This window comes from Geotrypetes seraphini, chromosome 15 (assembly GCF_902459505.1).
Source record: "Geotrypetes seraphini chromosome 15, aGeoSer1.1, whole genome shotgun sequence".
In the NCBI taxonomy this organism is placed as follows: domain Eukaryota; kingdom Metazoa; phylum Chordata; class Amphibia; order Gymnophiona; family Dermophiidae; genus Geotrypetes; species Geotrypetes seraphini.
Window position 1 is genome coordinate 70047680 of NC_047098.1, and position 22129 is coordinate 70069808.

The 22129-nt window shown below is 40.4% G+C and overlaps 1 protein-coding gene across 1 annotated transcript in view; it reads right to left on the reverse strand.

The window, feature by feature from the left end:
• The window catches only part of SRRM3 (serine/arginine repetitive matrix 3), a 123326-nt gene extending 104915 nt beyond the window's left edge, over positions 1–18411 (reverse strand). Inside the window, exons 1-4 of the mRNA XM_033922491.1 lie at positions 18185–18411; positions 11301–11402; positions 7508–7639; positions 2928–3008 (exon numbers count right to left, since the gene is read on the reverse strand). Coding sequence (XP_033778382.1) covers positions 2928–3008; positions 7508–7639; positions 11301–11402; positions 18185–18411 — 542 coding nt within the window. The remainder of the gene's footprint in view (positions 1–2927; positions 3009–7507; positions 7640–11300; positions 11403–18184) is intronic.
• Positions 18412–22129: the final 3718 nt, after the last annotated feature.

Genomic DNA, 22129 nt, shown 5'->3' on the forward strand with positions numbered 1-22129 from the left:
ACATCTGTTGACACTCCTGTGCCATCGGATACAGCCAAGCCATTGTCTTGGCTACTTTAAGGAACCCTTTCGAAGCATCCCAGTGCTCCGTGACTAATACACTGACATCAGGATGCCAGGGAAATGAAGAAGACTGCTCATTATAGAGCAGGGAGCAGAGGGGACCTGCTGGGAGTCCAAGTTTAACTGCTGCAAAGAATCAGCAATAAACTCTAACAGAGCTGAGGGTTTGAACAGCCGCCGTACCATGTGGGTCATCCCCTTGATCGAGGGCCACCACTGTATCTTACACACTCGCACCTGCCTGTGACCCTATATCTCCCAACATGGAAGGCTTGCTCTGTGACAGTAAAGGCATGCAGACAGACCCCCTCATCCTCTGTGTCTCCCTCAGAAAGGCCCACCAGATCCTGGTCAGCCTTTGATACTGAGGCAGATGTGCCCTGGGTGCCCCAACCCCATTGTGCACCTACTGTTGCACTGCCAAACTTCCCCTTGGGATTTTGTCCAGCCAGATAAGCTCTCCACATTAGATTGACAAATTCTGGAGAAAATGCTGTATTAGGTAGCACAGAGTCTCCTTTAGATGACTCCAGTTTGCGTCTCTTGGGCTCGGCAGCCTCCATGCACCTGCACTTAGGATGACCACCATTCTGGGTCTCTGAAAGGGATTTATTTCCAACTGATAGACCCCTCTCAGCCCTAGAGAGCAAAGGGGAGGCTAAGCCTGCTGCTTCTGCACCCCCCCTCTTTGGGTTCCCATCCAGCACAAACCTTGCATAAATTAAGGGTAAACAAGGGGCAAAACAAGATAATTTGAAGGTTCTGGAGGACATTTTTTTAAAAACTAGGAAATCCAAGTTGGCCACAGCGGCAGCATTTTGGTGCCACAAAAAGGCTCCAAAACACCTTAACTAAAACAAAAATCCAGCAAAAATGTGATTTTGGAGATGAGGAACTCTAAGGGAAGAGGTAGAAACCTGAAAAATAAAAGTTTTAAAGACCCTGCCCTCTGATTTTCCTCATAGGCTGTAACAGCCTTACTCACTGTGACCTGTGCTAGATATGTGCTGCAGCCTGCCTCAGCTCCTAAAGTAGTTGTATCTGGGAGAAGAAATCACTGCCTCAGACGGATCACTCCTCTAACATCTAATCTAATATTTGGTTTATATACCGGGTTATGAAATCTTCGGGCTGCCAGTCAGAGGTCTAAATTTAAAAAAAAACCATGTAAAAAACTGGACTGCTATCGCAGCCATTTTAGTAGCGATTTTAAAAAGGTTTCAGGTTTCAAGTTTAATAAGATTTGTTATTTACGCAAAATCATGTATTTCAATGCGTATTACAGTTTTCCAATACATACAATATAAAAGGGTAGACAAAATATGACATTTTATACAGATTAAATCTATTCTAACACAAACTGATACAAACAGATCTGCATGGTAAAGGGTAAATGGAGTGGATTACAATCTTTAATAAAAAATTAAAAAAGGAACATTTAGGGAGGAACATAAAGGATGGGATCACATAAAATTCATTAAGATCTGGGAATTTTATGTTTGGGAAGTTAAGTTGTTTGTATATTGAATGCATCTTTATATAGAAAGCTTTTTAAAGATCGCATGAATTTTTCCAAGGATAATTTGTTACGTAGGTACATTCTCCCCAAAACACTCATGCAAATGAGTTTGGCAGAGAGTAGCGAAGACTTGCTAAATTTGCATGTGCTTATCGCTGGTCACATATGCAGAATAAACAAAAAAAAAAGCCCCAAAACACAACAGCAGGCAAGATGCCTAATCTCTCCCACCCAACTGACATACACCCCCGGCAGCAGGAGAGATGCCCAATTTTTCCTGCCACCAACCAACACTCCCCCCCCCAACTTCCCTCGGCAGTGGGAGAAATGCTCAATCTCTCCATCCCAACCAACATCCACCTCCCCACCCCCTACAGCATAAGAGTTGTCCAATGTCTCCCGGACAACCGACATCCCCCCGGCATAAGGTCCATCCTATGGGTGGGGCCTTATGCATGTGGGCCAATCAGAGCCTCAAGCCCCTCCCTGGTACATCCCAGGTGAGCAAAAGCTGGACCCCAAGCTCCATGAAAGTTTCTGCAGGCTGGCCAACAGAAACCATAGAGGGATTGGCCTGTCAGCTGCAGACCTCATTTGATTCTCCATGCAGGCACAGCTTGACTCTCAAAGTGGTGAGCTCTCAGCACCAAAAGTCGTCAAAAGCCAGGAAAAATCACCCCCGCCCTCCCCCCCAAAATAAAGAAATATACAGAGCAGATCAGAAAGACTCCTTTTGGCTCACGTCAGAAAGAGAAACTGAAGAGGGCAGCAGAGCCCTCTGGTGAAGGAGGAAGGATTCAAAAGCTGGAATGGATTCCTTCTGCAAGTCTTGCAAGCATGGGGAGATTATCCATCTGTTCAGAAAAACACACCTATTGCACTAGAAGTGCTATTCTGAAAATATCTGCTTAACTTATAAAGTGCATATTTGCAAGAAAAGCATGCCTTGGAAGGGGGTGGGGGAGCATGGCAGGTCATAAGCAGAACTCCCAGGTACTGTAAGTAACGCATGTACCTGCTGAATGTAGGCACTTGTATTGGTGTAAGTGTCAGTGCCTAAATGTTAGGCACATTACTACTACTATTTATTATTTCTAATACCTAGTTATGCTACTATTTTATACAAGAAAGTAGGCACCTACTTTTCTTTATAGAATAGGCTCTAACCAGGCACTCAGTTATCAAGATTCAAGAACCTTCTTCCTTAGGGGTCAGGACAAAAGTGAAACATAAAAGCATGAGGGAGACAGACAGTCATGGAGAAAAAGGGAGATATTCTGAAGGAGCTTCACGGAAGAGGAAGAGGACAGAGATAGAGAGGGAAGTAGACCATAGAAACACCCACCGACTTCTCCTGTGACTCGATTTCTTCTTCTTTTTCTTCTTAGGTGGGGGAGAGGTAGAGCTACTTAGTCTCCGTCTTGTCCTGTGATGGAAACCAGGAAGAAGACTGTGAATACTTCTAGAATGTGTAAATCATTTAGGAATAGGGACAAAAGCACATTGTTTCAGTGAAAGTACCATAGCATGATAGAGTACTATTTATCATATAGGCCCAGGAGGAAACTGGATCCTTTGTTAGTAGAGAGATTTTTTATTAAATTATCTAAAGATTTCATCTATTTTTAAATAAACCTGCGAGAAAGATTCTGAGGCTGAGTACTTTTTAACATCACTTATGTTTTCAACTTGAGATCTCAACATGGACTGTACCACTATTACTAACACTACTATAAATATCATCTATAAACCTCTTCCAAAGAGAAACATGCCAGAAGAAATTAGATTTGTAAATCAGACGTTCTTCAAGGGCAGCCATAAACAAGTTTGCAATGGACGGGGCAAATGAAGCACCCATTGCCACACCAGATTTCTGTTCAAAAAATTTCCCATCAAACCAAAAATAATTTTTTGACATAGCAAGAGTGATAGTCTTCCCTGATTTCAAGGGTTCAACAACTTCACTCTCGCAACAAGTTCGCCGTCCTCCTACAATTTGACCTTTCCGCTGCTTTTGACGTTGTTCACCATGATATTCTTGTTTACCAACTCTCTGAGATAGGTATCAACTCTATAGTCCTAGGTTGGTTCTCTAAATTCCTCCGCTCTCGTTCTTACATTGTTAACATGACTGGCACCTCATCCTCCCCCTGGAAACCAAATTGTGGAGTCCCGCAAGGCTCTCCACTATCCCCTATCCTTTTCAACATCTATATGTCCTCCCTAAAACTCCTCCACCTATCCCCCCCTTGAAACAATTTACACTTATGCAGACGACATCCTCGTCCTCCTCGAGCGAACCTCACTGACCTGTCTAAGAACATATCCTCTTGTATAATGAACCTACAATCCTGGGCCCACACTGTGCAAATGAAATTGAATGAGTCCAAAACAAGACTTCTTTGGCTCGGTCCAAAACTAGATCACCTACCCACCTCCATCCCACTACCCTCTGGCTCCTCTCTGCAGCTTGAGTTCTCGAGCAAGGTCTTGGGCATCATCATTGATTCCACATTGTCCTTCAATGACCACCTCCAATCCTTGGTAAAAAAATGCTTTTTCAGCCTTCACATGCTGAGGAAAGTTAGATCCTGCTTCCATCAAAAACATTTTACCCTCCTTGTCCAATCCATCATCCTCTCCAGATTGGACTATTGCAACTCTATCTACTTAAGCCTAACTAAGAAAAACCTCCACAGACTCCAACGGATTCAGAATGTCGCGGCCAAGCTCATCTTCGCTAAAAGTAAATTTGACCATGTCTCCCCGCTCCTGGCCAAGCTCCACTGGCTTCCGATAATCTCCAGGGTCCACTATAAATGCGCCTGTTTAATTTTCAAAATCCTATATGGTATCCTCCCTCCCTTTATCCCTCTTTCTTGGAATTCCTCAAATCCTAATACCACCAGATCCTTCCACAAATTAAAACTATCCTTCCCCTCGCTAAAAGGCATTTCCCACACAGGAAAGCTAGGGACCTCCCTCCACTTCAAAATCACTGAGCTCTGGAACAACCTTACCTCCCCTCTTCGGAACTTGAGCTCTCTCCAAGTTTTCCGCAAACATCTGAAAACATGGCTTTTCTCAAAAAATGTAAGTCTCCCTCCAACTTAGGAATCAAGGAAACTCTTATATCTTGGCATCCCAAGTCCTCTAAATTTTCTTCACACTTCTACCTCTAACCCTTTGTTGTAGTTCCTTCCTATTTCTCCTACTGTAAACCGCGTCGAGCTCTACGAACGTGGAGATGATGCAGTATACAAACCTAAGGATTAGATTAGATAAGCTGTATAAGAAAATCCGTTGGTCCTAAATGTAGTCTTTCCTGCTCATTCAATCTTTGCTCTATAATTAAAATTGCTTCACATTGAGGAATATAGGTATACAACGATTTGACATCTAGAATGACTAAAAAAGTCATGTCCTGAATTTGATCAAAGGCCTCAAGTTCTTGTAAAAATTGAGTAGTGTCCTGTAAATATGAAGAAATCGCAGGAATCAAAGCGGCCAAAAATGTATCTATACTTGCACACCCTTTCCAAAAGAGAACCCGTAGCCGAGACAATCGGACGTCTCAGAGGCTGCAAAAGATTTTTATGGACCTTCGGGAGGAAGTATAATATTGGAATTTGAAAAGATTGAACTGTTAAGAATTTATATTCTGAATTAGGCAAAAAAACCCAATTTCTTAGCTTCCTTAACAAAAAAACAACAGTTGAGTCATGATATCATCAGAAGGGTCTTGGGAAAGTTGGATATAAGTAGTAGTATCTTGTAACCAAGAATAGGCCACTTGATAGTAATATTGTTTATCTAGAACATCAATACCACCCCCTTTATCTCCTCTACCGATCACAATTCCTTTATCTTCACAAAGCAATCTTAATTATAGAACAGATTGAATGAGCGGGAAAGACCACATTTAGTCCCAACGGATTTTCATACACAGCTTATCACTCTTGCTATGTCAAAAAATTAATATACACTTTTCAGTATGTAGTCAAATGAAATAATTTTATAAATTCCATGAAACATTTCAGGGTGCATATTTTTGTGGCATATCAGCACTTCATTGGTGGTTGAATGGCAACATGTACAATATGGGTGATATCTAAACTAAAACTAAACTAAACTAAACCTTAAGTTTATATACCGCATCCTCTCCACAAAAGTGGAGCTCGGCACAGTTTACAAGAACTTAAAATTAAGAAGAGAAAGGAAAAGGTTTACATGAGCTTATATATAGAATGGAAGAGTAAGGGAGAAAATAGAATTACATGTTAGAGAAGAGCCAAGTTTTCAGTTGCTTGCGGAATAATTGGAAAGAGCCCAGGTTCCGCAGCAGGATAGGAAGGTCGTTCCAGAGACCTGTGATTTTGAAGAGAGGTGATTTTCTACATAGAGAATACCGTGTAGGGAGGGGAAGGATAGTTTATATCTTTGGGCGGGTCTGGTGGAGTCAGGACACGAGGAATTAAAGGATAGTGGGATTAGGGGAGGGAGGATGCCGTGAATGATCTTAAAAGCCAGGCAGAAGCATTTGAAATGGATTCTGGAAATCACTGGGAGCCAATGAAGATTGGTCAGGAGTGGGGAGACATGGTCAGATTTGCGTTTTGCAAAGATCAGCTTGGCTGCAGTATTCTGGTTAAGCTGGAGTCTTTGTTTTGTTAGGCATAAGTAAATGGCATTACAGTAGTCAAGTCTGGAGAGGATGATGGATTGGACGAGGACGGCGAAATGTTTTTGGCGAAAGTAGGATCTTACTTTCCTCAGCATGTGGAGGCTGAAAAAGCATGATTTTGCCAAGGAGTTGAGGTGGTCGTTGAGGGAGAGAGAAGAATAAATAATGATGCCAAGGACCTTGCTTGAGAACTCAAGGTGCAGACTTTTGATGGGTATTTACTGCTTAATTAACCTAGTTTAAGCAATACATTTGTAGAACTGTAATATACGAGGGCTGTTCAAAAAGTATTAGACCTTTATTCATAAAAAATACTCGTATTCAGATATAACAATCTTATACTAATCTCCTTCAAAGTAGTCCCCTTGGGCTGTCACACACTTCTTCCAGTGGTTCTGCCACTGTCAGAAGCAGCACCGGAGATTGCTTGCAACTGGTCCATTGCATTCTGCATGTCTTCTCTTGACTGAAATCTGGTCCCTTTCAGGGGCATTTTCAGCTTAGGGAAAAGCCAGAAGTCGGGAGAGTAGGGAGCTTGAGGAACCACAGGTGTGTTGTGTTTGGCCAGGAAACTCCGTATCAAATGTGAAGAATGAGCAGGTGCGTTATCGTGATGGAGCTGACAATTGCCCACTGCCCACAGGTCCATCTGTTTGCGTCTCACAGCATTACGAAGGCGACATAGAACCTCTTGGTAGTACCCCTTGGTGATTTGATGATACTGCATAACCAGGGTTGTCACTTGGTCGATGATTTCATTTCTGGATGTTGAGGGCCTGCCAGAACGTGCTTCACTCTCCACCGATGTGCGGCCATCTCTGAAGCGGTTGTACCACTCCTTTATATGTGTGATGCCCATTGCTTCGTCCCTGAAGGCTTGTTGAATCTTGTGGATCATTTCCACTTGGGACTCGCCGAGCTTTACACAAAATCTAATGCAGTAGCGTTGTTCAACTTTTTGTCAAAAATGAAAATCGGACGGCGCTCACTTACACTTTCTCATTCATCGGCGGTCTGCCAGTGATTGACAGCTTCTGTAGGCGGGAAATAATTCAAGTATGCGCATTAGGGTCGCCTACATACATGCATCAAACCACGCCTCCCTAGCTTTATTAGTTTACGCAAGAAAAATTAAGGTCTGATAATTTTTGAAGAGCCCTCGTATCTGGAAAGCCATCACCCATCTCCCAACTCCAGCATGCCCCCTGGTGGCATGAATATGTGGTGCTCTAGTTGCTCACCTGTAGTCCCTGTGACTGCTGTCTTCTCTGTACCAATGTGCGTGACAGTCACACTCCAGCGAGCATCCCTCTCCATACATCGCATATGACATGGAACCCTCCTCCTCATGGGCCAGGTGGTTTTCAATGATGCTGCCAAGAGAACAACAACAACTAAGAATAGATGGAATTATGTGTTTTAGGCTCTATTGAAAAACAGTTTTTATGAGTCAGCTCTGTGGGATCTCCAGTTTGTGGAAGCCAGGAGGCCCGTGTGCATACTGGAGCTGTCTCAGGCCATAGAGAAAACTGGTTGCAAAATTTATTATTATTATTAATTTTTTTTTTGTAACAATCATTTTACAAGGGCTAAAGCATAGATCCCTATATAACTTTGAAACAGGTTTCAAGTTTATTTAGGTCTTGATATTCCACTTTTATGTGCAAAACGGTTTACACTTTATATAAAGTATTTTTTTTTTTTAAAGTTTAAAAATATAAAATATAGTTGTTTATGTTTTTTTAGGCTAACACAAAAGCAAAAACCTAGAACTCTATCCCAGGAACTTATTTGTAACTCAAATATATGGCAGTTTAAGCTTCTTCAAAAAGTTAATGCTCAGAGAAGCGGAGACTAGGTGTTACCAGATGTATGAATAAAATAAAAAAACTACAAGTGGAGGAATTGCGAGAAAGATTATCCTCAGTCAGTTATTAAGAAAGTCTATAAACGAGCATTGTACTCTCACCGAGAAGTTCTGTTGCAACCCTCCATTTAGTCTGCAGAACAAGCATTAGTTTATGTGAATTCTCAGCTTGCATTTCAGATAAAACGCCTAATTAAATCTCATTGGTCTGTTTTACAGTATTATTCCTGTTTTCAAGAGATGCCACGTTTTGCGTTCTCTAGAGGACCCAATTTGAGGCACCATCTGATGTGTTTGCAATTTATATCATCACAGATCAGTTCCAAGGTGTGTGTGTGGGGGAGGGAGGAAACAGCCTGTGGAAAGTGTAAAATCTGCAGATTCAGCACTTCTTTACAAAGTATGCACATATCTGTTCCAACGTGACACCGACTGCAATACTCAAGGAGTGGTATGTATTATACAATGTGCCTGTCTCAAATTGTATGTGCGTTACACAACACGTCCAATTAAACAGCATATAATTGAGCATATAAGTAAGATCAATACAGCATTGGCTGTCTTGTAACCATACTATTGAGGATTTAAAGTATTCAGTGATCGAGGCACCTCAGTTTCCATGAGGTGGCAATTGCACAGTGGTTTTGTGGCAGTGTGAACAACAGTGGATTTTTCATTTAAATACTATGCACCCTCGGGGTTTAAATAATGAAATTGAATAGCAAGCTTTTTTGATAGCTTAAACAGGGTTTCCATAGTTCCCAGATGTTAAGCCTATCACCGTTGGGTACATTGTCACGTCTGTCAGCTGTGGCGATGTTAGGAATTAAATGCCGTTTTCCCGCGACATCTTTTTTGAACTGTTAACAACCAGGAAAAGTGAGACTAAGAAGTAACATTTGAATAACAGGTATCCGGCTTAGGTTATGTTTAAGGTTTTGTTTTCTTCTTTATGTTTAAATCTTTTTATTAAAGTTTTCAAATACAAAATAGAAGAACAGAAGCATAATAACAAAGCAGGAATGCAACAAATATAAGCCATGGGAACAGCAGCTCACATGTCCAAAACCATGGTGAGTGCATTAGTTCAAAAGTCTGCTTCTGGCAGTTGGAGTTAAAGTAGAACAAAAGGGCAGCCAGCACCGAAGAAACAAAGTGCCAGGTTTAGAGTCCATTGTAGAGATGGCATGTCGCTCATACCCTGCGAAATGAATCAGTTGAGTTTGCCAATGTTTTCTTATTATATAAGTTGTAGTTTTTTTTATTTTACTCATAAATCGGGTAACAATGGTTTTATATTTGATCCACAGAGACAAGTCCGAGTTTTCACCACTTCCTGTCTCTACCGAATATGAGCTTTCAAATTCTACGCTTTTAGTGGAAATCACTATCTGTTTTGAAATCCAGCCAATGGGGTTCCCTGAAGCAGTCCGCAAACCCTGGCCCATGTCAGGATTTTTCAACTTTTTCTAAGATAGGTGTTCTTTTCAGGATGTTACAAATTTATTATAATGAGAGATTTTTTCATACCGTTTAATATGAGGCAAATGCCATATATACTTGTTCAATAGTTAAATTGCAGTAATTGGATGATGAGACCTTGCATGTGAGTTTCCCACCTGGTCTCCACATCTCTGAGCATTAACTTTTTGAAGAATCTTATATAGCCACACTGTATACTTGAGTTACACATAAGTTCCTAGGATAGAGTTCTGGGTTTTTGCTTTTGTTTTGAGATACTTGACTTTCCCAGACTCTACGGAGAAGAGTTTGTTCTATATTTCACCCCTTATAATTTATAGACTGTTTTTTAGGCACCAGCAGGAGCCCAAGCTCAGTGAAAAACAACATTTAAACAATGTTTTAAACTGATTTTCAAGATGCCTACTAGCGCCTAGAAAACCAGCACTAGAATCGCGCTTCTGTAGGCGCTTTATGGTGCCTATTGCCACTGTAGGTGTGGCTAATGCCAGAAGTGATGTTAGGTGCCACGTTATGTAATGTAATGTAATGTAATTTATTTCTTATATACCGCTACATCCGTTAGGTTCTAAGCGGTTTACAGAAAATATACATTAAGATTAGAAAACCCTGGCCTACATTTCTGGCGTCTACCGTTGCCTGAGGCGTGATTCTAGTCTAAACGGTGCTGTCGCGTGATTGATATGTGATCGTGGCCACTTTTAAGGTGGCCGCCAATGCTACCAGTTGGAGAATCTGGGCCTAAATATTTACATACAATACTCATGTAAATTTAAGTACCCTATTATAGAATGAGGGGGCTGGTGACCAAGTTTGGGGTGCAAAAGAGAGATGAAGTATGTGGTCCCTGGATGAAATTATATCTTAATGGCTTAGGGATGGGAGATGGGAAGAGGAATGAAGATAAATAAGAACAGAAACCCCCCCCCCAACCAGGTAGATATTAATAAAAGCTTAAAATGCTGTACCCCCATAGGAGATCATTTAAACAGTGGCATACCTAGACACATGCGACACCCGGGGCCAATTATTTTTTAACACCCCCTCTTCCATTTGAAAACCATGATTTTTAGTAATAATTCTCGACTCGCACAACAAGAATGTGCCTAGAAAAGTTCCAACTCCACCTCTGGACCACCCCGGCACTTCAATGAAGGGTTAGAGCCGCTGCTCCTTGTGACTCCAGGCAAGTCACTTAGCACTCCATTCCCCCAGGTTCCGCAGTAAGATTGTGAGCCAGCCGGGGCTGTAATTGAAGATTTTTTTTATGTATTTTGTCTGGAACTATTGTGAATGTTTTTTTGTTAACCACTTAGGGATAGGTAGTCTACAAATTTTAGAAAGAAATAAAATAAATACATAAATAAAATGCTTAAAAGTACCTGATTACTATTCAGTGAATTGAAAACCACTTTGGGTGATCTGTTCATGAAAAGGCAGTTATGAAATCTAAAATAATAATAATCAATGAGTGGAATGGGTGTTGCACATGATAGTCTGTGCTTTGAAAATAGCAAGGACAGATCAAGAATATACTATAGATCTTATTGGGCAGAGTGGATGGACAGTGCAAGTTTTTATCTTCTGTCATCTACTATGTTACTATATTTAGTGCTGCTCCTGCCTAGTTCATTCCCTCTGAATATCAACTCCGTACTATTTAATAAACAATTTTTGGTACTCACATCTGGCGACCGTGCTGATCCTCCCTGGTTAGCACTCCCTCTTTCTCCATTAACATTTGCCGAAAGGTTCCAACTTTCTGCTGGATTTCCTCTTCTGAATATCTGGAACAAACAACAGAGGGTAAAGTAAAAAAACTGGAGAACTTCAGATAAGTATCCTACCAAGTGGTATAGTCTGGAATCTGGACATGAATAATGTACTGTAAGGTCTCGGTTGCCCACTTAACCTCAAACATTAAGAATGATCTGCAGTGTTTCAATTACCAATGTTCGGGTGTCAGGCACATTTATTTAAAAATTCTTATATCCTGCCCTATCTCCCAAACTAGGCAGTGAACAAAAAATAAACATGCAATAATACACCTAAAAACAAAACAGACACACCAGTTTGACATATGTGGACAATTCAAAACAATAGTGATTTTCTATAAAAGTTAAAAATGACACCATGTTTAAGAGAACAAATTGTAAGTTGCAGGAGAAGAATGGGGGTTAGACATATTCAAGCAAGTACGGTAAATATGCTTTAGATGCTGAAAAGGTTACAAAGGGAATAGTTGCACACCATGAACAAGAGAACAGAATTGCAAGAATAGGAGTAGGCATATTTGAGCAAGTATGTGTTTCAAGTTTTTATTAAAATTTGATGTGCACGCATTGTCAAATATTTCAAAGCGTATTACAAATTTTAAAATGGGGGAAAAACAATATAGTACATTAATACAAAATAATATATACATACAAAATTCAATACAGGTACAAAAGGATAAGGGGATGAACTACAATAATGAAAGCAAAGAGAGAACATATATGGGTCACATTGGAGGGGGGCAAAAAATGAAAAGAAATAAAAAAGGGGGGAAGATAAAAAATTGAATCCTGCAAATGAAGACTGATTAGACATTTAAATAAAAATATAAAATTTTAAACATAGCATGATCATCTTTTTACATCTCAAAGGCATCCTTATACAGAAAACTTTTTAGAGAGCCTTTGAATTTTTCTAATGATGTTTCTTCATCCAAATAACTTGGTAAAATATTCCAAAGCTGAGGAGCTATGACCAAAAAGATAGTAGACCTCCATGTACCAATAATGTTTAGGGAGGGAATAATGAGAAGATGCCGCACATAGTGCACGCTAAACGCATTGTCCATGCATAGATGATATAAATTTAAGCAAATAAAGACAAAAACAGGAGAACAATACCTTGGCTGGTAGACACGGAGTTCAAAACGCACTGCAAAAGTTTCATAGTTCATAGTTTATTAAAATTTGATTAAACGCTTTACATAAAATTCAAAGTATTGTACAGTAACAAACTACAAATCATAAACATAGTCATATGAGACAAACAAATTTGGAGGGTGGGAGGACAAGAAAACAAAAGGGAAATGAGAGTAGAACTACAATTAATGAGAAAAGAGAACATAAATGGATAGAAACAGTAGGGAATGACAAGTAGGGATTGCAAGAAAGAAGAAAAAAATAAAACAAAAGATTATTTTAAAAGGACAAATCAGCTATAGGCATCTTTAAAAACGAAAAACATAAAGGCATATAAAGATTAAAAGGAGAATAAAAACCGAAATAAAAATAGAGCAGCCCTTACCTTTGTAAGAAAATGGCAGCGCTTTCAAGCAGTGCAAATTGAAAGTGAAACCGGCGCAAAAACCGTGGGTGATTTGAAAGAAAAGTCACATGACCCATAACATAGTGGATAGGACTACCGAACAAAAATGTAAAAACATGAAACCTTATATTTAAAAAAAAGGAGTCTGACAATTAATAAAAAGCCTTTAGAAAAAAAATGACATGAGTGACAAAAGAGACACAGTGAGATCACATGGTGTGAATTAAAACCCAGCGAAAACAGGAAGTATGGAAAGAGCAATTGAAATAGCACAGCTTCATGAACTGTAATGGGCTTAATGAATGGAATTAGACAGTAACTATAAAGACGATGCTATGAATCTTTAAAATAAAAAAAGAACATTAAAACCATAACAGAAAAGACAATTAAGGCCATATAAAAATGAAGCCATAAATAAATGCAAAAAAGTAGGAAGCCCTAAAATGATGGAAACAAAAATGGTGGATAAAAATATTAAGTGAAATAAAAAAATATATTAAATAAAAAGGGCTAATTTTAAAATTTAAAAGAATAGATATCCCAAATTGGGATGTGAATAGGCTTTCATCTATGCAGGGTAGATAGTCATTATGTTACAAACCATAGTGTTTTTAAGCACACATGACATCTAGTTGGGGTGGTGAATTCGTTTGGTTTTCATGGACACTGGATAACATAGATGACGCCACATGAATTGCAGTTGGAGGAATGATGGGGATAGTACTGGGTGAGAAAGGCATGGGAGAAAATTTTTGCCATTGAGGAAGTAGCATAGAGAAGGGCAAAACTGCTGATGTTCTTTCTCTTTTGATGAACACAAGAAAAGATAGTAACAGCTCAGAGGGAAGCAATGTATTTACAGTGTATCCTCCCTCATTTTTTCTCTTTTCACAGGTCATTAATTCTGAGTTATGACCATGACGGTGGTTGGAATGAGGAATAGGGCAGTGCAGTTATTTTGCTATCAGATGATACCATTGGCTGTTGTTCAAGTCTTGATCAATACTTTTGCTTTATGACATTGATTAAGTGTGCGGAAACTGTTCTTCCTTTCCTAGCATCTTTTTTTTTTTTTCTTCAAAGACAGGCACACTCATATTCCTCCTGAGGGCTTCATACTACAGATTTAGTGCTTTTATTGCCCAGTTCAGAATAGGTTTGGTGGGTTCTTTTCCTGCAAGGATAGACTAATTGAATAATTCTAAACCAGATCTAAGCCAGAACCATATGTCCAGTTGGGTTTTCAGGATACTGAAAATGTATATACAAATGGTAACAACCACAAGATCATGCTTAAAAATGTAGCATCAAGAAATTGATTTAATTCTTATTGTAAACCGCATAGATTCCTTGTGGAGAATTGCAATATATAAGACAATATTTATTAATTTAAAAATTTTCTATTCCACTTAAAACCTAAGCAGAATACATTAAAAGCATAGAGGGGCATAATCAAAAAATACATCTAAGTCCATTTTGGGCCTAAGTCGCTAGTCACCCAAAGTTGGACATGTCAAAAATCCATTCTCGAAAAATACGTCCAAAATATTAATTTTTTCGAGAATCGTCTACTTCTACGTCCAGCCATTTGATCATCCAGACCGCTAAGTCATAGATCTTTATACCCCATTCTCATCCAAGTCAAAAATGCCTAGAACAAGACCTTTTGTACGTGGGTGGGGTCAGCAAAGTGATGAACTGGACACCTAGACATGGCAACAGAGGCACTGCTGCGAACGTCACAAAAAGGTGCCACATAAACATCTCACCATAACTCCCTTATAGGTCATGGTAAGCCCTCCAAAACACCCCCCAAAACCTACTAGACCCACATGTCTACCACTCCAATAGCCCTTATGGCTGCAGGTGTCACCTATATGGCAGTACAATAGGGTTTTGGGAGGTTTGGGGGAGCGCACATGTTTCACCATGAATGCAGTGGTTAGAGTGGCTTATGGGCCTGGGTCCTTATGGTTCACTAGCCCACCCCCTGGACTACTTAAGCCACCTCTGTGCAGCTCTACTAGGCTTTCCTATGCCAGGTGCTGATGTTCTGGAGGCAGATATGTACGTTTTTATTCTGATTTTTATGGTATTGGGGGGGGGGTCAGTGATCACTGGGGCAGTGCGTGGGGGCTGTACTTTGTGTCTGCAGTGGTTATCTGGTCACTTTGGATACCTTCTGGGCACTTTAGTTTGCCTAAGTCACTACATACACGTTCCATCTAGGCAGTCTCGTTAAACGTTCGGTTATACTTGCAGTACGACTAAGGGATCCTTTTACAAAGGTGCGCTAGTGGTTTTAGCGCGTGCACTAGCCACTACCGCCTTCTTTTAAGCAGGCAGCAATTTTTTGGCTAGCGCACGCTAATCTTGTGCATGCGCTAAAAATGCTAGCGCACCTTTGTAAAAGGAGCCCTAAATCTGCCCTCACCACTCCTCCTAAAATGCCCTTTTCAACTCTGGGCGTACAGCAGCACCGAAAAGGCCTGAGCTATTTTTAGATACGTCTAAAACCTGTTTTGATTATTGGCACTTGAATGGCCTGTCTTTCTGATCGTCCAAGTGCCGATTTAGGCAGGATTTTAGACTTATTTCCATTTCGATTATGAGCCCCATAAGCTCTTACATATAACATTGAAAGCAACATGTCAGCCATCATATCTGTCTTCTACTATCAGAATATCTAATTATATACATCTTATAGAGAAAAGTATTCCACATTAATTAAATGCTTGTACAATTAAATGAATTTTCAGTTCATTCCTAAGAGATTTCAAGTCCTTGCAGTCTTGTATTGTATTGTAATGTACTATATATTTACTTACACTACCTCCATTGTATGCAAACATTTTTATTATTTATTTATTGGAATTTATTAATTACTTGTTTGAAGAGATTCATTTTATTTGTGGTCAGCATGAGAGGCTCCTGAGAAAATTAAAGAGTCATGGGATAGGTGACAAAGTTCAGTTGTGGATTAGGAATTGTTTATCGGATAGAAAATAGAAGGTAGGGTTAAATGGTCATTTTTCTCAATGGAGGATAGTAAACAGTGGAGTGCCGCAGGGGTCTGTACTGGGACCAGTGCTATTTAACTTATTTATAAATGATCTGGAAATTGGAACGAGTGAGGTGATTAAATTTGCAAATGACACTATACTGTACAAAGTTGTTAAAACGCATGCGAATTGTGAAAAATTGCAGGCAGACCTTAGGAAAGTGGAAGACTGGGTGTCCAAGTGGCAGATGAAATTTAATGTGGACAAATGCAAAGTGATGCACATTGGGAAGAATAACCTGATTCACAGTTACCAGATGCTAGGGTCTACCTTGGGGGTTAGTGCCCAAGAAAAAGATCTGGGTGTCATCGTAAACAATGCAATGAAACCTTCTGCCCAATGTGTGGTGGCGGCCAAAAAAGCAAACAGGATGCTAGTAATTATTTTTTAAAAAGGATGGTTAACAAGACTAAGAATGTTATAATGCCCCTGTATCGCTCCATGGTGCGACCTGATCTAGAGTATTGCATTCAATTCTGGGCTTCTTATCTCAAGAAAGATATACAACAATAGAAAAGGTTCAAAGAAGAGTGACCAAGGTGATAAAGGGGATGGAACTCCTCTCGTATGAGGAAAGACCTTTTAAGGTTAGAGCTCTTCAGCTTGGAAAAGAGACAGCTGAGGGGAGATATGATTGATGTCTACAAAATCCTGAGTAGGGTAGAATGGATCGATTTTTCACTCCGTCAGAAATTACAAAGACTAGGGGACACATGATGAAGTTACAGGGAGATACTTTTAAAACCAATAGGAGGAAATTTGTTTTTGCTCCGAGAATAGTTAAGCTCTGGAACATGTTGCCAGAGGTTGTGGTAAGAGTGGATAGTGTAGCTAGTTTTAAGAAAGGGTTGGACGATTTCCTGGAGGAAAGTCCATAGTCTGTTATTGAGAAAGACATGGGGGAAGCCACTGCTTGCCCTGGATCAGTAGCATGGAATGTTGCTACTCCTTTGGTTTTGGCCAGGTACTAGGGACCTGGATTAGCCACCTTGAGAACGGGAAACTGGGCTTGATGGAGCATTGGTCTGACCCAGTAAGGCTATTCTTATGATGTTATGAAATAGCAACCATAGAACCCATTCCTGAGAGAGACTTGAACTGTGGTAGATACTCGATATACTTTGTCTTGCCAAAGAGAGACTCCAAGAATTGCAGACCAATTCTGAATCTCAAGGCCATTAATGCAACCCTTAAAATCCCATGATTCCAAATGGAAATGGTGAGGTCAGTAATCGCAACAATAGCTCTAGAGAAGTTCCTAGTATTTCTTGATTTGATGGAGGCCTATCTACATGTTCCAATATTTCCAGAGCTTAAGAGTTTCCAAGTCTTGGAACAGCGCTTTCAGTTTGCAGCCTTGCCCTTTGGGCTGGCCACAGCACCTCAGATCATCACGAAGGTGATGGCAGCTCACCTGCACAGGTAGGCATCTAAATCCACCTGTATCTTGATAATTGGCTGATCAGAGCACAGTCCAAGTCTGAGGGACACCAGGTGGTTTGCTGGGTTGTCCAGTTGCTCCAGAGACTCAGCTGGGTGGTCAACTTTCAGAAATGTCACGTCAACACAAGACTTGGAATATCAGGGAGAATGCTTCACCACAGGAGTGAACAAACTTTCTTCTGGAGATGCGAAAGATGAAACTGATCTAGTTGATAAGGGCTTTTCAGAATATGCCCACTCTGACAGCATGGCATAGTAATATGAGCAGATTAAACTTGTTCTTGGGGAGTTTCTCTCTTGTGTCCTCTACAGGAATGACTGTCTGCTTTGTAACACACTGGAATTTGAAGGGCAGTCTAGCGGTAAGAGAGGAGGAGCAAAAAGTTATGTTAATGAGGTTTCCTACATGAGATCTCGTGAGATGGGATTGACTACCCACTTGATCAGAAATAGAGTGTGGATTTACAAGAAAGAAGATTATCAAGGTAGGAACCTAATCTTTCCCTAGTATTCTATGATGGAACCTAGGCACCTAGGTTCTGTTATAAAATAGGTTCCTACCATGTGGATTCAGGGCACCTAAATGGAAGCATCTACTTTTAAAACTGCTCCATACTGTGCAAGATATCTTGAATTGCAAGATCAGAAAAACTAAACTTAAAGTACTCAGGTGGGGGAAAAACACACATCTCCCAGGATACACATTACCAATCCTTGTCCCAATTACTAAAGATGGCAGGGCTTACCCTTGTTCTTCCATCATCTCTTGCAGCTCCATGCACTTTAGCTCCACCCGCCGCTTCCGCTCATGGTCCAATATTTCCCGGTGGGCCTTTTTCACCACCAAGTTTGGTTCAGCTTTTCGGATCTCCTCCTCAGGTTTATGCCAGGTGGTGGAAGCACTGGGCTGGGAGAAGCCATTGGTAGCTTCTTGAGGAGAAGGCACCCTGGCACCGTTATTGTAGACTGACATTTCAGCTCTTGATTGCTCTTGCTCTGTGCCTCAGTTCACAGCCGCTCTGAAGGAAAAAAAACACAACCAAACATACTTAAAAGAACTCCTCTCTAGTTTTGCTATGCCACTAGCACTGTTCCCTTTCTCCTAATGCCATAATGAGATGAGAAAGAAGCATAAGTGTTTGCTGGGCCTTTTGGCTAAATGAAAAGTGACAGTTTAAGGGGGGGCACAAGCTGTTCTAATCTGCTTCTCTGATCATCAGGGACATATGCTGGCAACCAAATGCGCACAGTGGGTCATTACATAGGCCACCACCATAGATAGAGATGTCAATTCCAATACAGGAGACATGCTCAAGCACACCTGATAGAAGGGACCAACCTGCAGAAGGGCACCGGAGGATGCCCCATCCTTGACACTATGAATAGAATAGCAAGGCGTGGAAACAAAGATCAAGACAACCACCCAAACTACTGAATTTTAGAATAGACAAAGATAAACTAGGCACTATTCCATCATTTTGTCATGTGCAAAAAAGAAAACCACCATATGAATATGGATTATTAGCACACACACATGTATAATGTGCACATATTTCCATATGTGTGAGCAGTATTCTATAAAATATACACACAAATTCCTTATTACATAAATGCCAGAGGAAGTACTCATGGATGGAGCATGGACAGAGCATGGGTATGTCTCTCTGTTACACTCATTATAGAATACCATATGTTACACATGGATCACGGAATGCTTGGGTAAGAATACTTACACCTGCAAGTATTCTATAATGGCATCTTAGCACACAGTTGCTGTTATAGAATTGGTGTTCAATGCTTGGCCAACTCTGGCATGAGGCATATAATCGTGTGCTATTAGGGCAATTTTATAACTATGTGGCTACATGTACATGCCATTTACATGGGTGCCACTTATGTGTGCTAGAGCCTAAGCGTAATTCCATAGTAGGGTGCATAAGTGGAAGGAGGTGTCTGTGAGCAGTGCACGGGTGGCACTAGCACAGTGAAGTTGACCAAAAGGTGTTGCGATTCTGTTAGTTGCAATACTTTACTGTGCCTCGACATGGATGTGTCCTGTGGCCTGCATCAGGAGTCCTGATATCTTTCCCTGTCAACTTGTTTCACCAGTGCAGCTACTAACAGTGTAAGTGCATTCTGTGAGAGCTGTTGTGTCACGTTGAATTCAAAACATTGAAGCAGCACTGGTAATAGATAAATCAGCGTTTGTAATTAAAAGTGATTTCTGCCGTGATTTATCTGTTACCAGTGCTGCTTCAATGTTTTGAATTCAACGTGACACAACAGCTCTCACAGAATGCATTTACACTGTTAGTACTGCACTGGTGAAACAAGTTGACAGGGAAAAATATCAAGACCCCTGACGCAGGCCATAGGGCCGAAACACATTTGTGTCTACTTATTTGAGTTTGAACAACCCAGCAAACCGCCTAGGCCTCCTTAACCCAACTCTGGCCCTGCCTTTTATACGTCCTAGCAACTATTTTCCTGGCTCTGCCCCTCCCGTGCCACTTAAGGTAGCTCTGACATTGTGAGGAAATATCCAGCAGGGGGAGTGGTAGTGTCTTATGGATTCCCTTGTACTTCAGTGTTATAAAGTCCTCCTTAAAATATTCTAAGAGGCACTTTGCAGAGTTTCTATCAATTAACCTCACTAGCTTGTCTGTCATTTTCTTGCACATTCTCCAATTAGATTGTAAACTGCCTAGAAGGTTAATCCAATTGGGCGGGAGAAAAAGTAATTGAATAAACTTTAAACTTGTTACTGAAACATACCAAATAATCACAATACACAATCATCACCCCAATTCAAAAAGACCCAAAAGGACCAACTGACCAGCCATCCAACTTCAGACCCATTGCTTCAATACCTCTATATGTCAAACTAACAGAAGGTCTAGTAGCCAAACTCCTCACCAACTATCTGGAAGACCACAACATACTTCACCCCACACAGTCTGGCTTCAGAACCAACTTCAGCACAGAGACATTACTGGGATCCCTTATGGGCACAGCCAGACAACATCTTAGCACTGGGAAAAAAATGCTCATACAACTGGATCTGACCACAGCATTTGACCTAGTAGACCATAAAACATCTTACTGCAAATTTTGGACACAATAGGTATCTCTGATAAAGTATACTCCTGGTTTGAAGGCTTCCTGAAATCCAGAACATACAGAGTAAAATCGGATAAAGTAAAATCTGAACCTTGGTCCAATCCCTGCGGCGTACCTCAAGGATCCCCACTATCCCCTACTCTATTCAACCTATATACTGCCTCCCTCAGAACATACCTGAACAATCTAGACATTACCTCCTATAGTTATGCAAATGACATTACCATCCTCATGCCGTTCAATCAGCCAAAGATCGCCATAACAGACACACTACATTGAACACTAGAAGCAGTAGCAACCTGGATGAAAGATCACAAATTGAAACTCAACCCAGACAAAACAAAATTCATCCTCCATGAAAATAACAAAGCCCCAACCTTAACCAATATAGAAATCAACACAATCAACCATTCAAACCACCCTAAAACTATTAGGAATGACTATAGACAGATGCTGCACCATGCAGCCTCAAATAAACAAAACAATACAGAAATCTTTTGCAGTTATGAGAAATTTAAGACAAGTACGAAAATTCTTCGAAAGACCACAATTCCAGCTCATAGTTCAATCCCTTATACTAGGCCTACTGGATTACTGCAACATCCTCTACCTCCCCTGCCCTGCAACAATGACTAAACAACTACAAACAATCCAAAATACAGTGCTGAGACTCACCTACTCACTGAAGAAACATGACCGTATTACAGAAGCATACATCGACTCACACTGGCTACCAATTCAAGAAAGAATACTATTTAAATTCTACTGCATGCTATTTAAATCGTTAAACTGAGACAGCCCAATCTACCTAAACAACCGCCTCTACCAAACTACATCACCCAGACATAGAAAAACACAAACCCCTTTCACACACCCTCCAATCAAAGAAGTCAAACAGAAAAAACTGTATGATGGACTACTAGCAACACAAGCAGCAAAACTGGATAACCAAATCTCCAACCTACTGATAACCACCTCCGAATACAAGATCTTCAGAAAAAAAATAAAAACGATACTCTTCAAAAAATCACTGAATCACTCTTAACATATCAATTACCTTCCATCCTCCTGCCTTCACCCCACTCCACAGATACTACTAGTTCTTATCAATTTCTCTTGATTTCAATTTGATCTTCTACTGTATCCCACCATTTATATCTCTTTTTGTAATCCGCCTTCTCAACTTCTCTTGAATTCACCAATAATTCAATATTGTAACCCACCATTTATAACTCTTTTGTAATCCGCCTTGAACTGCAAGGTAATGGCGGAATAGAAATCTCTAATGTAATGTAATACAAATTATATTTCTTTTCCTACCCCAGATGAGCTTAAACCTGTTTTAAATCTGCATCTGCATCTGCAGTCAAAGTGATGTTCAGCCATCTAAAAATGGTTTTCAGCCATTATAAAGACACATCCTATTGTCAGATAGAAATTCTGCTTTAATGATTGTTATGGAATTTGTGTTTCTGGGCAATATTTTGCAATGAAACAGGGAGAGTGTCAGTCTCATAGCCAAATGGTTGACTGAGAAAAAAAAAAAAAGATTTTCTGTTGTTATGGCAACA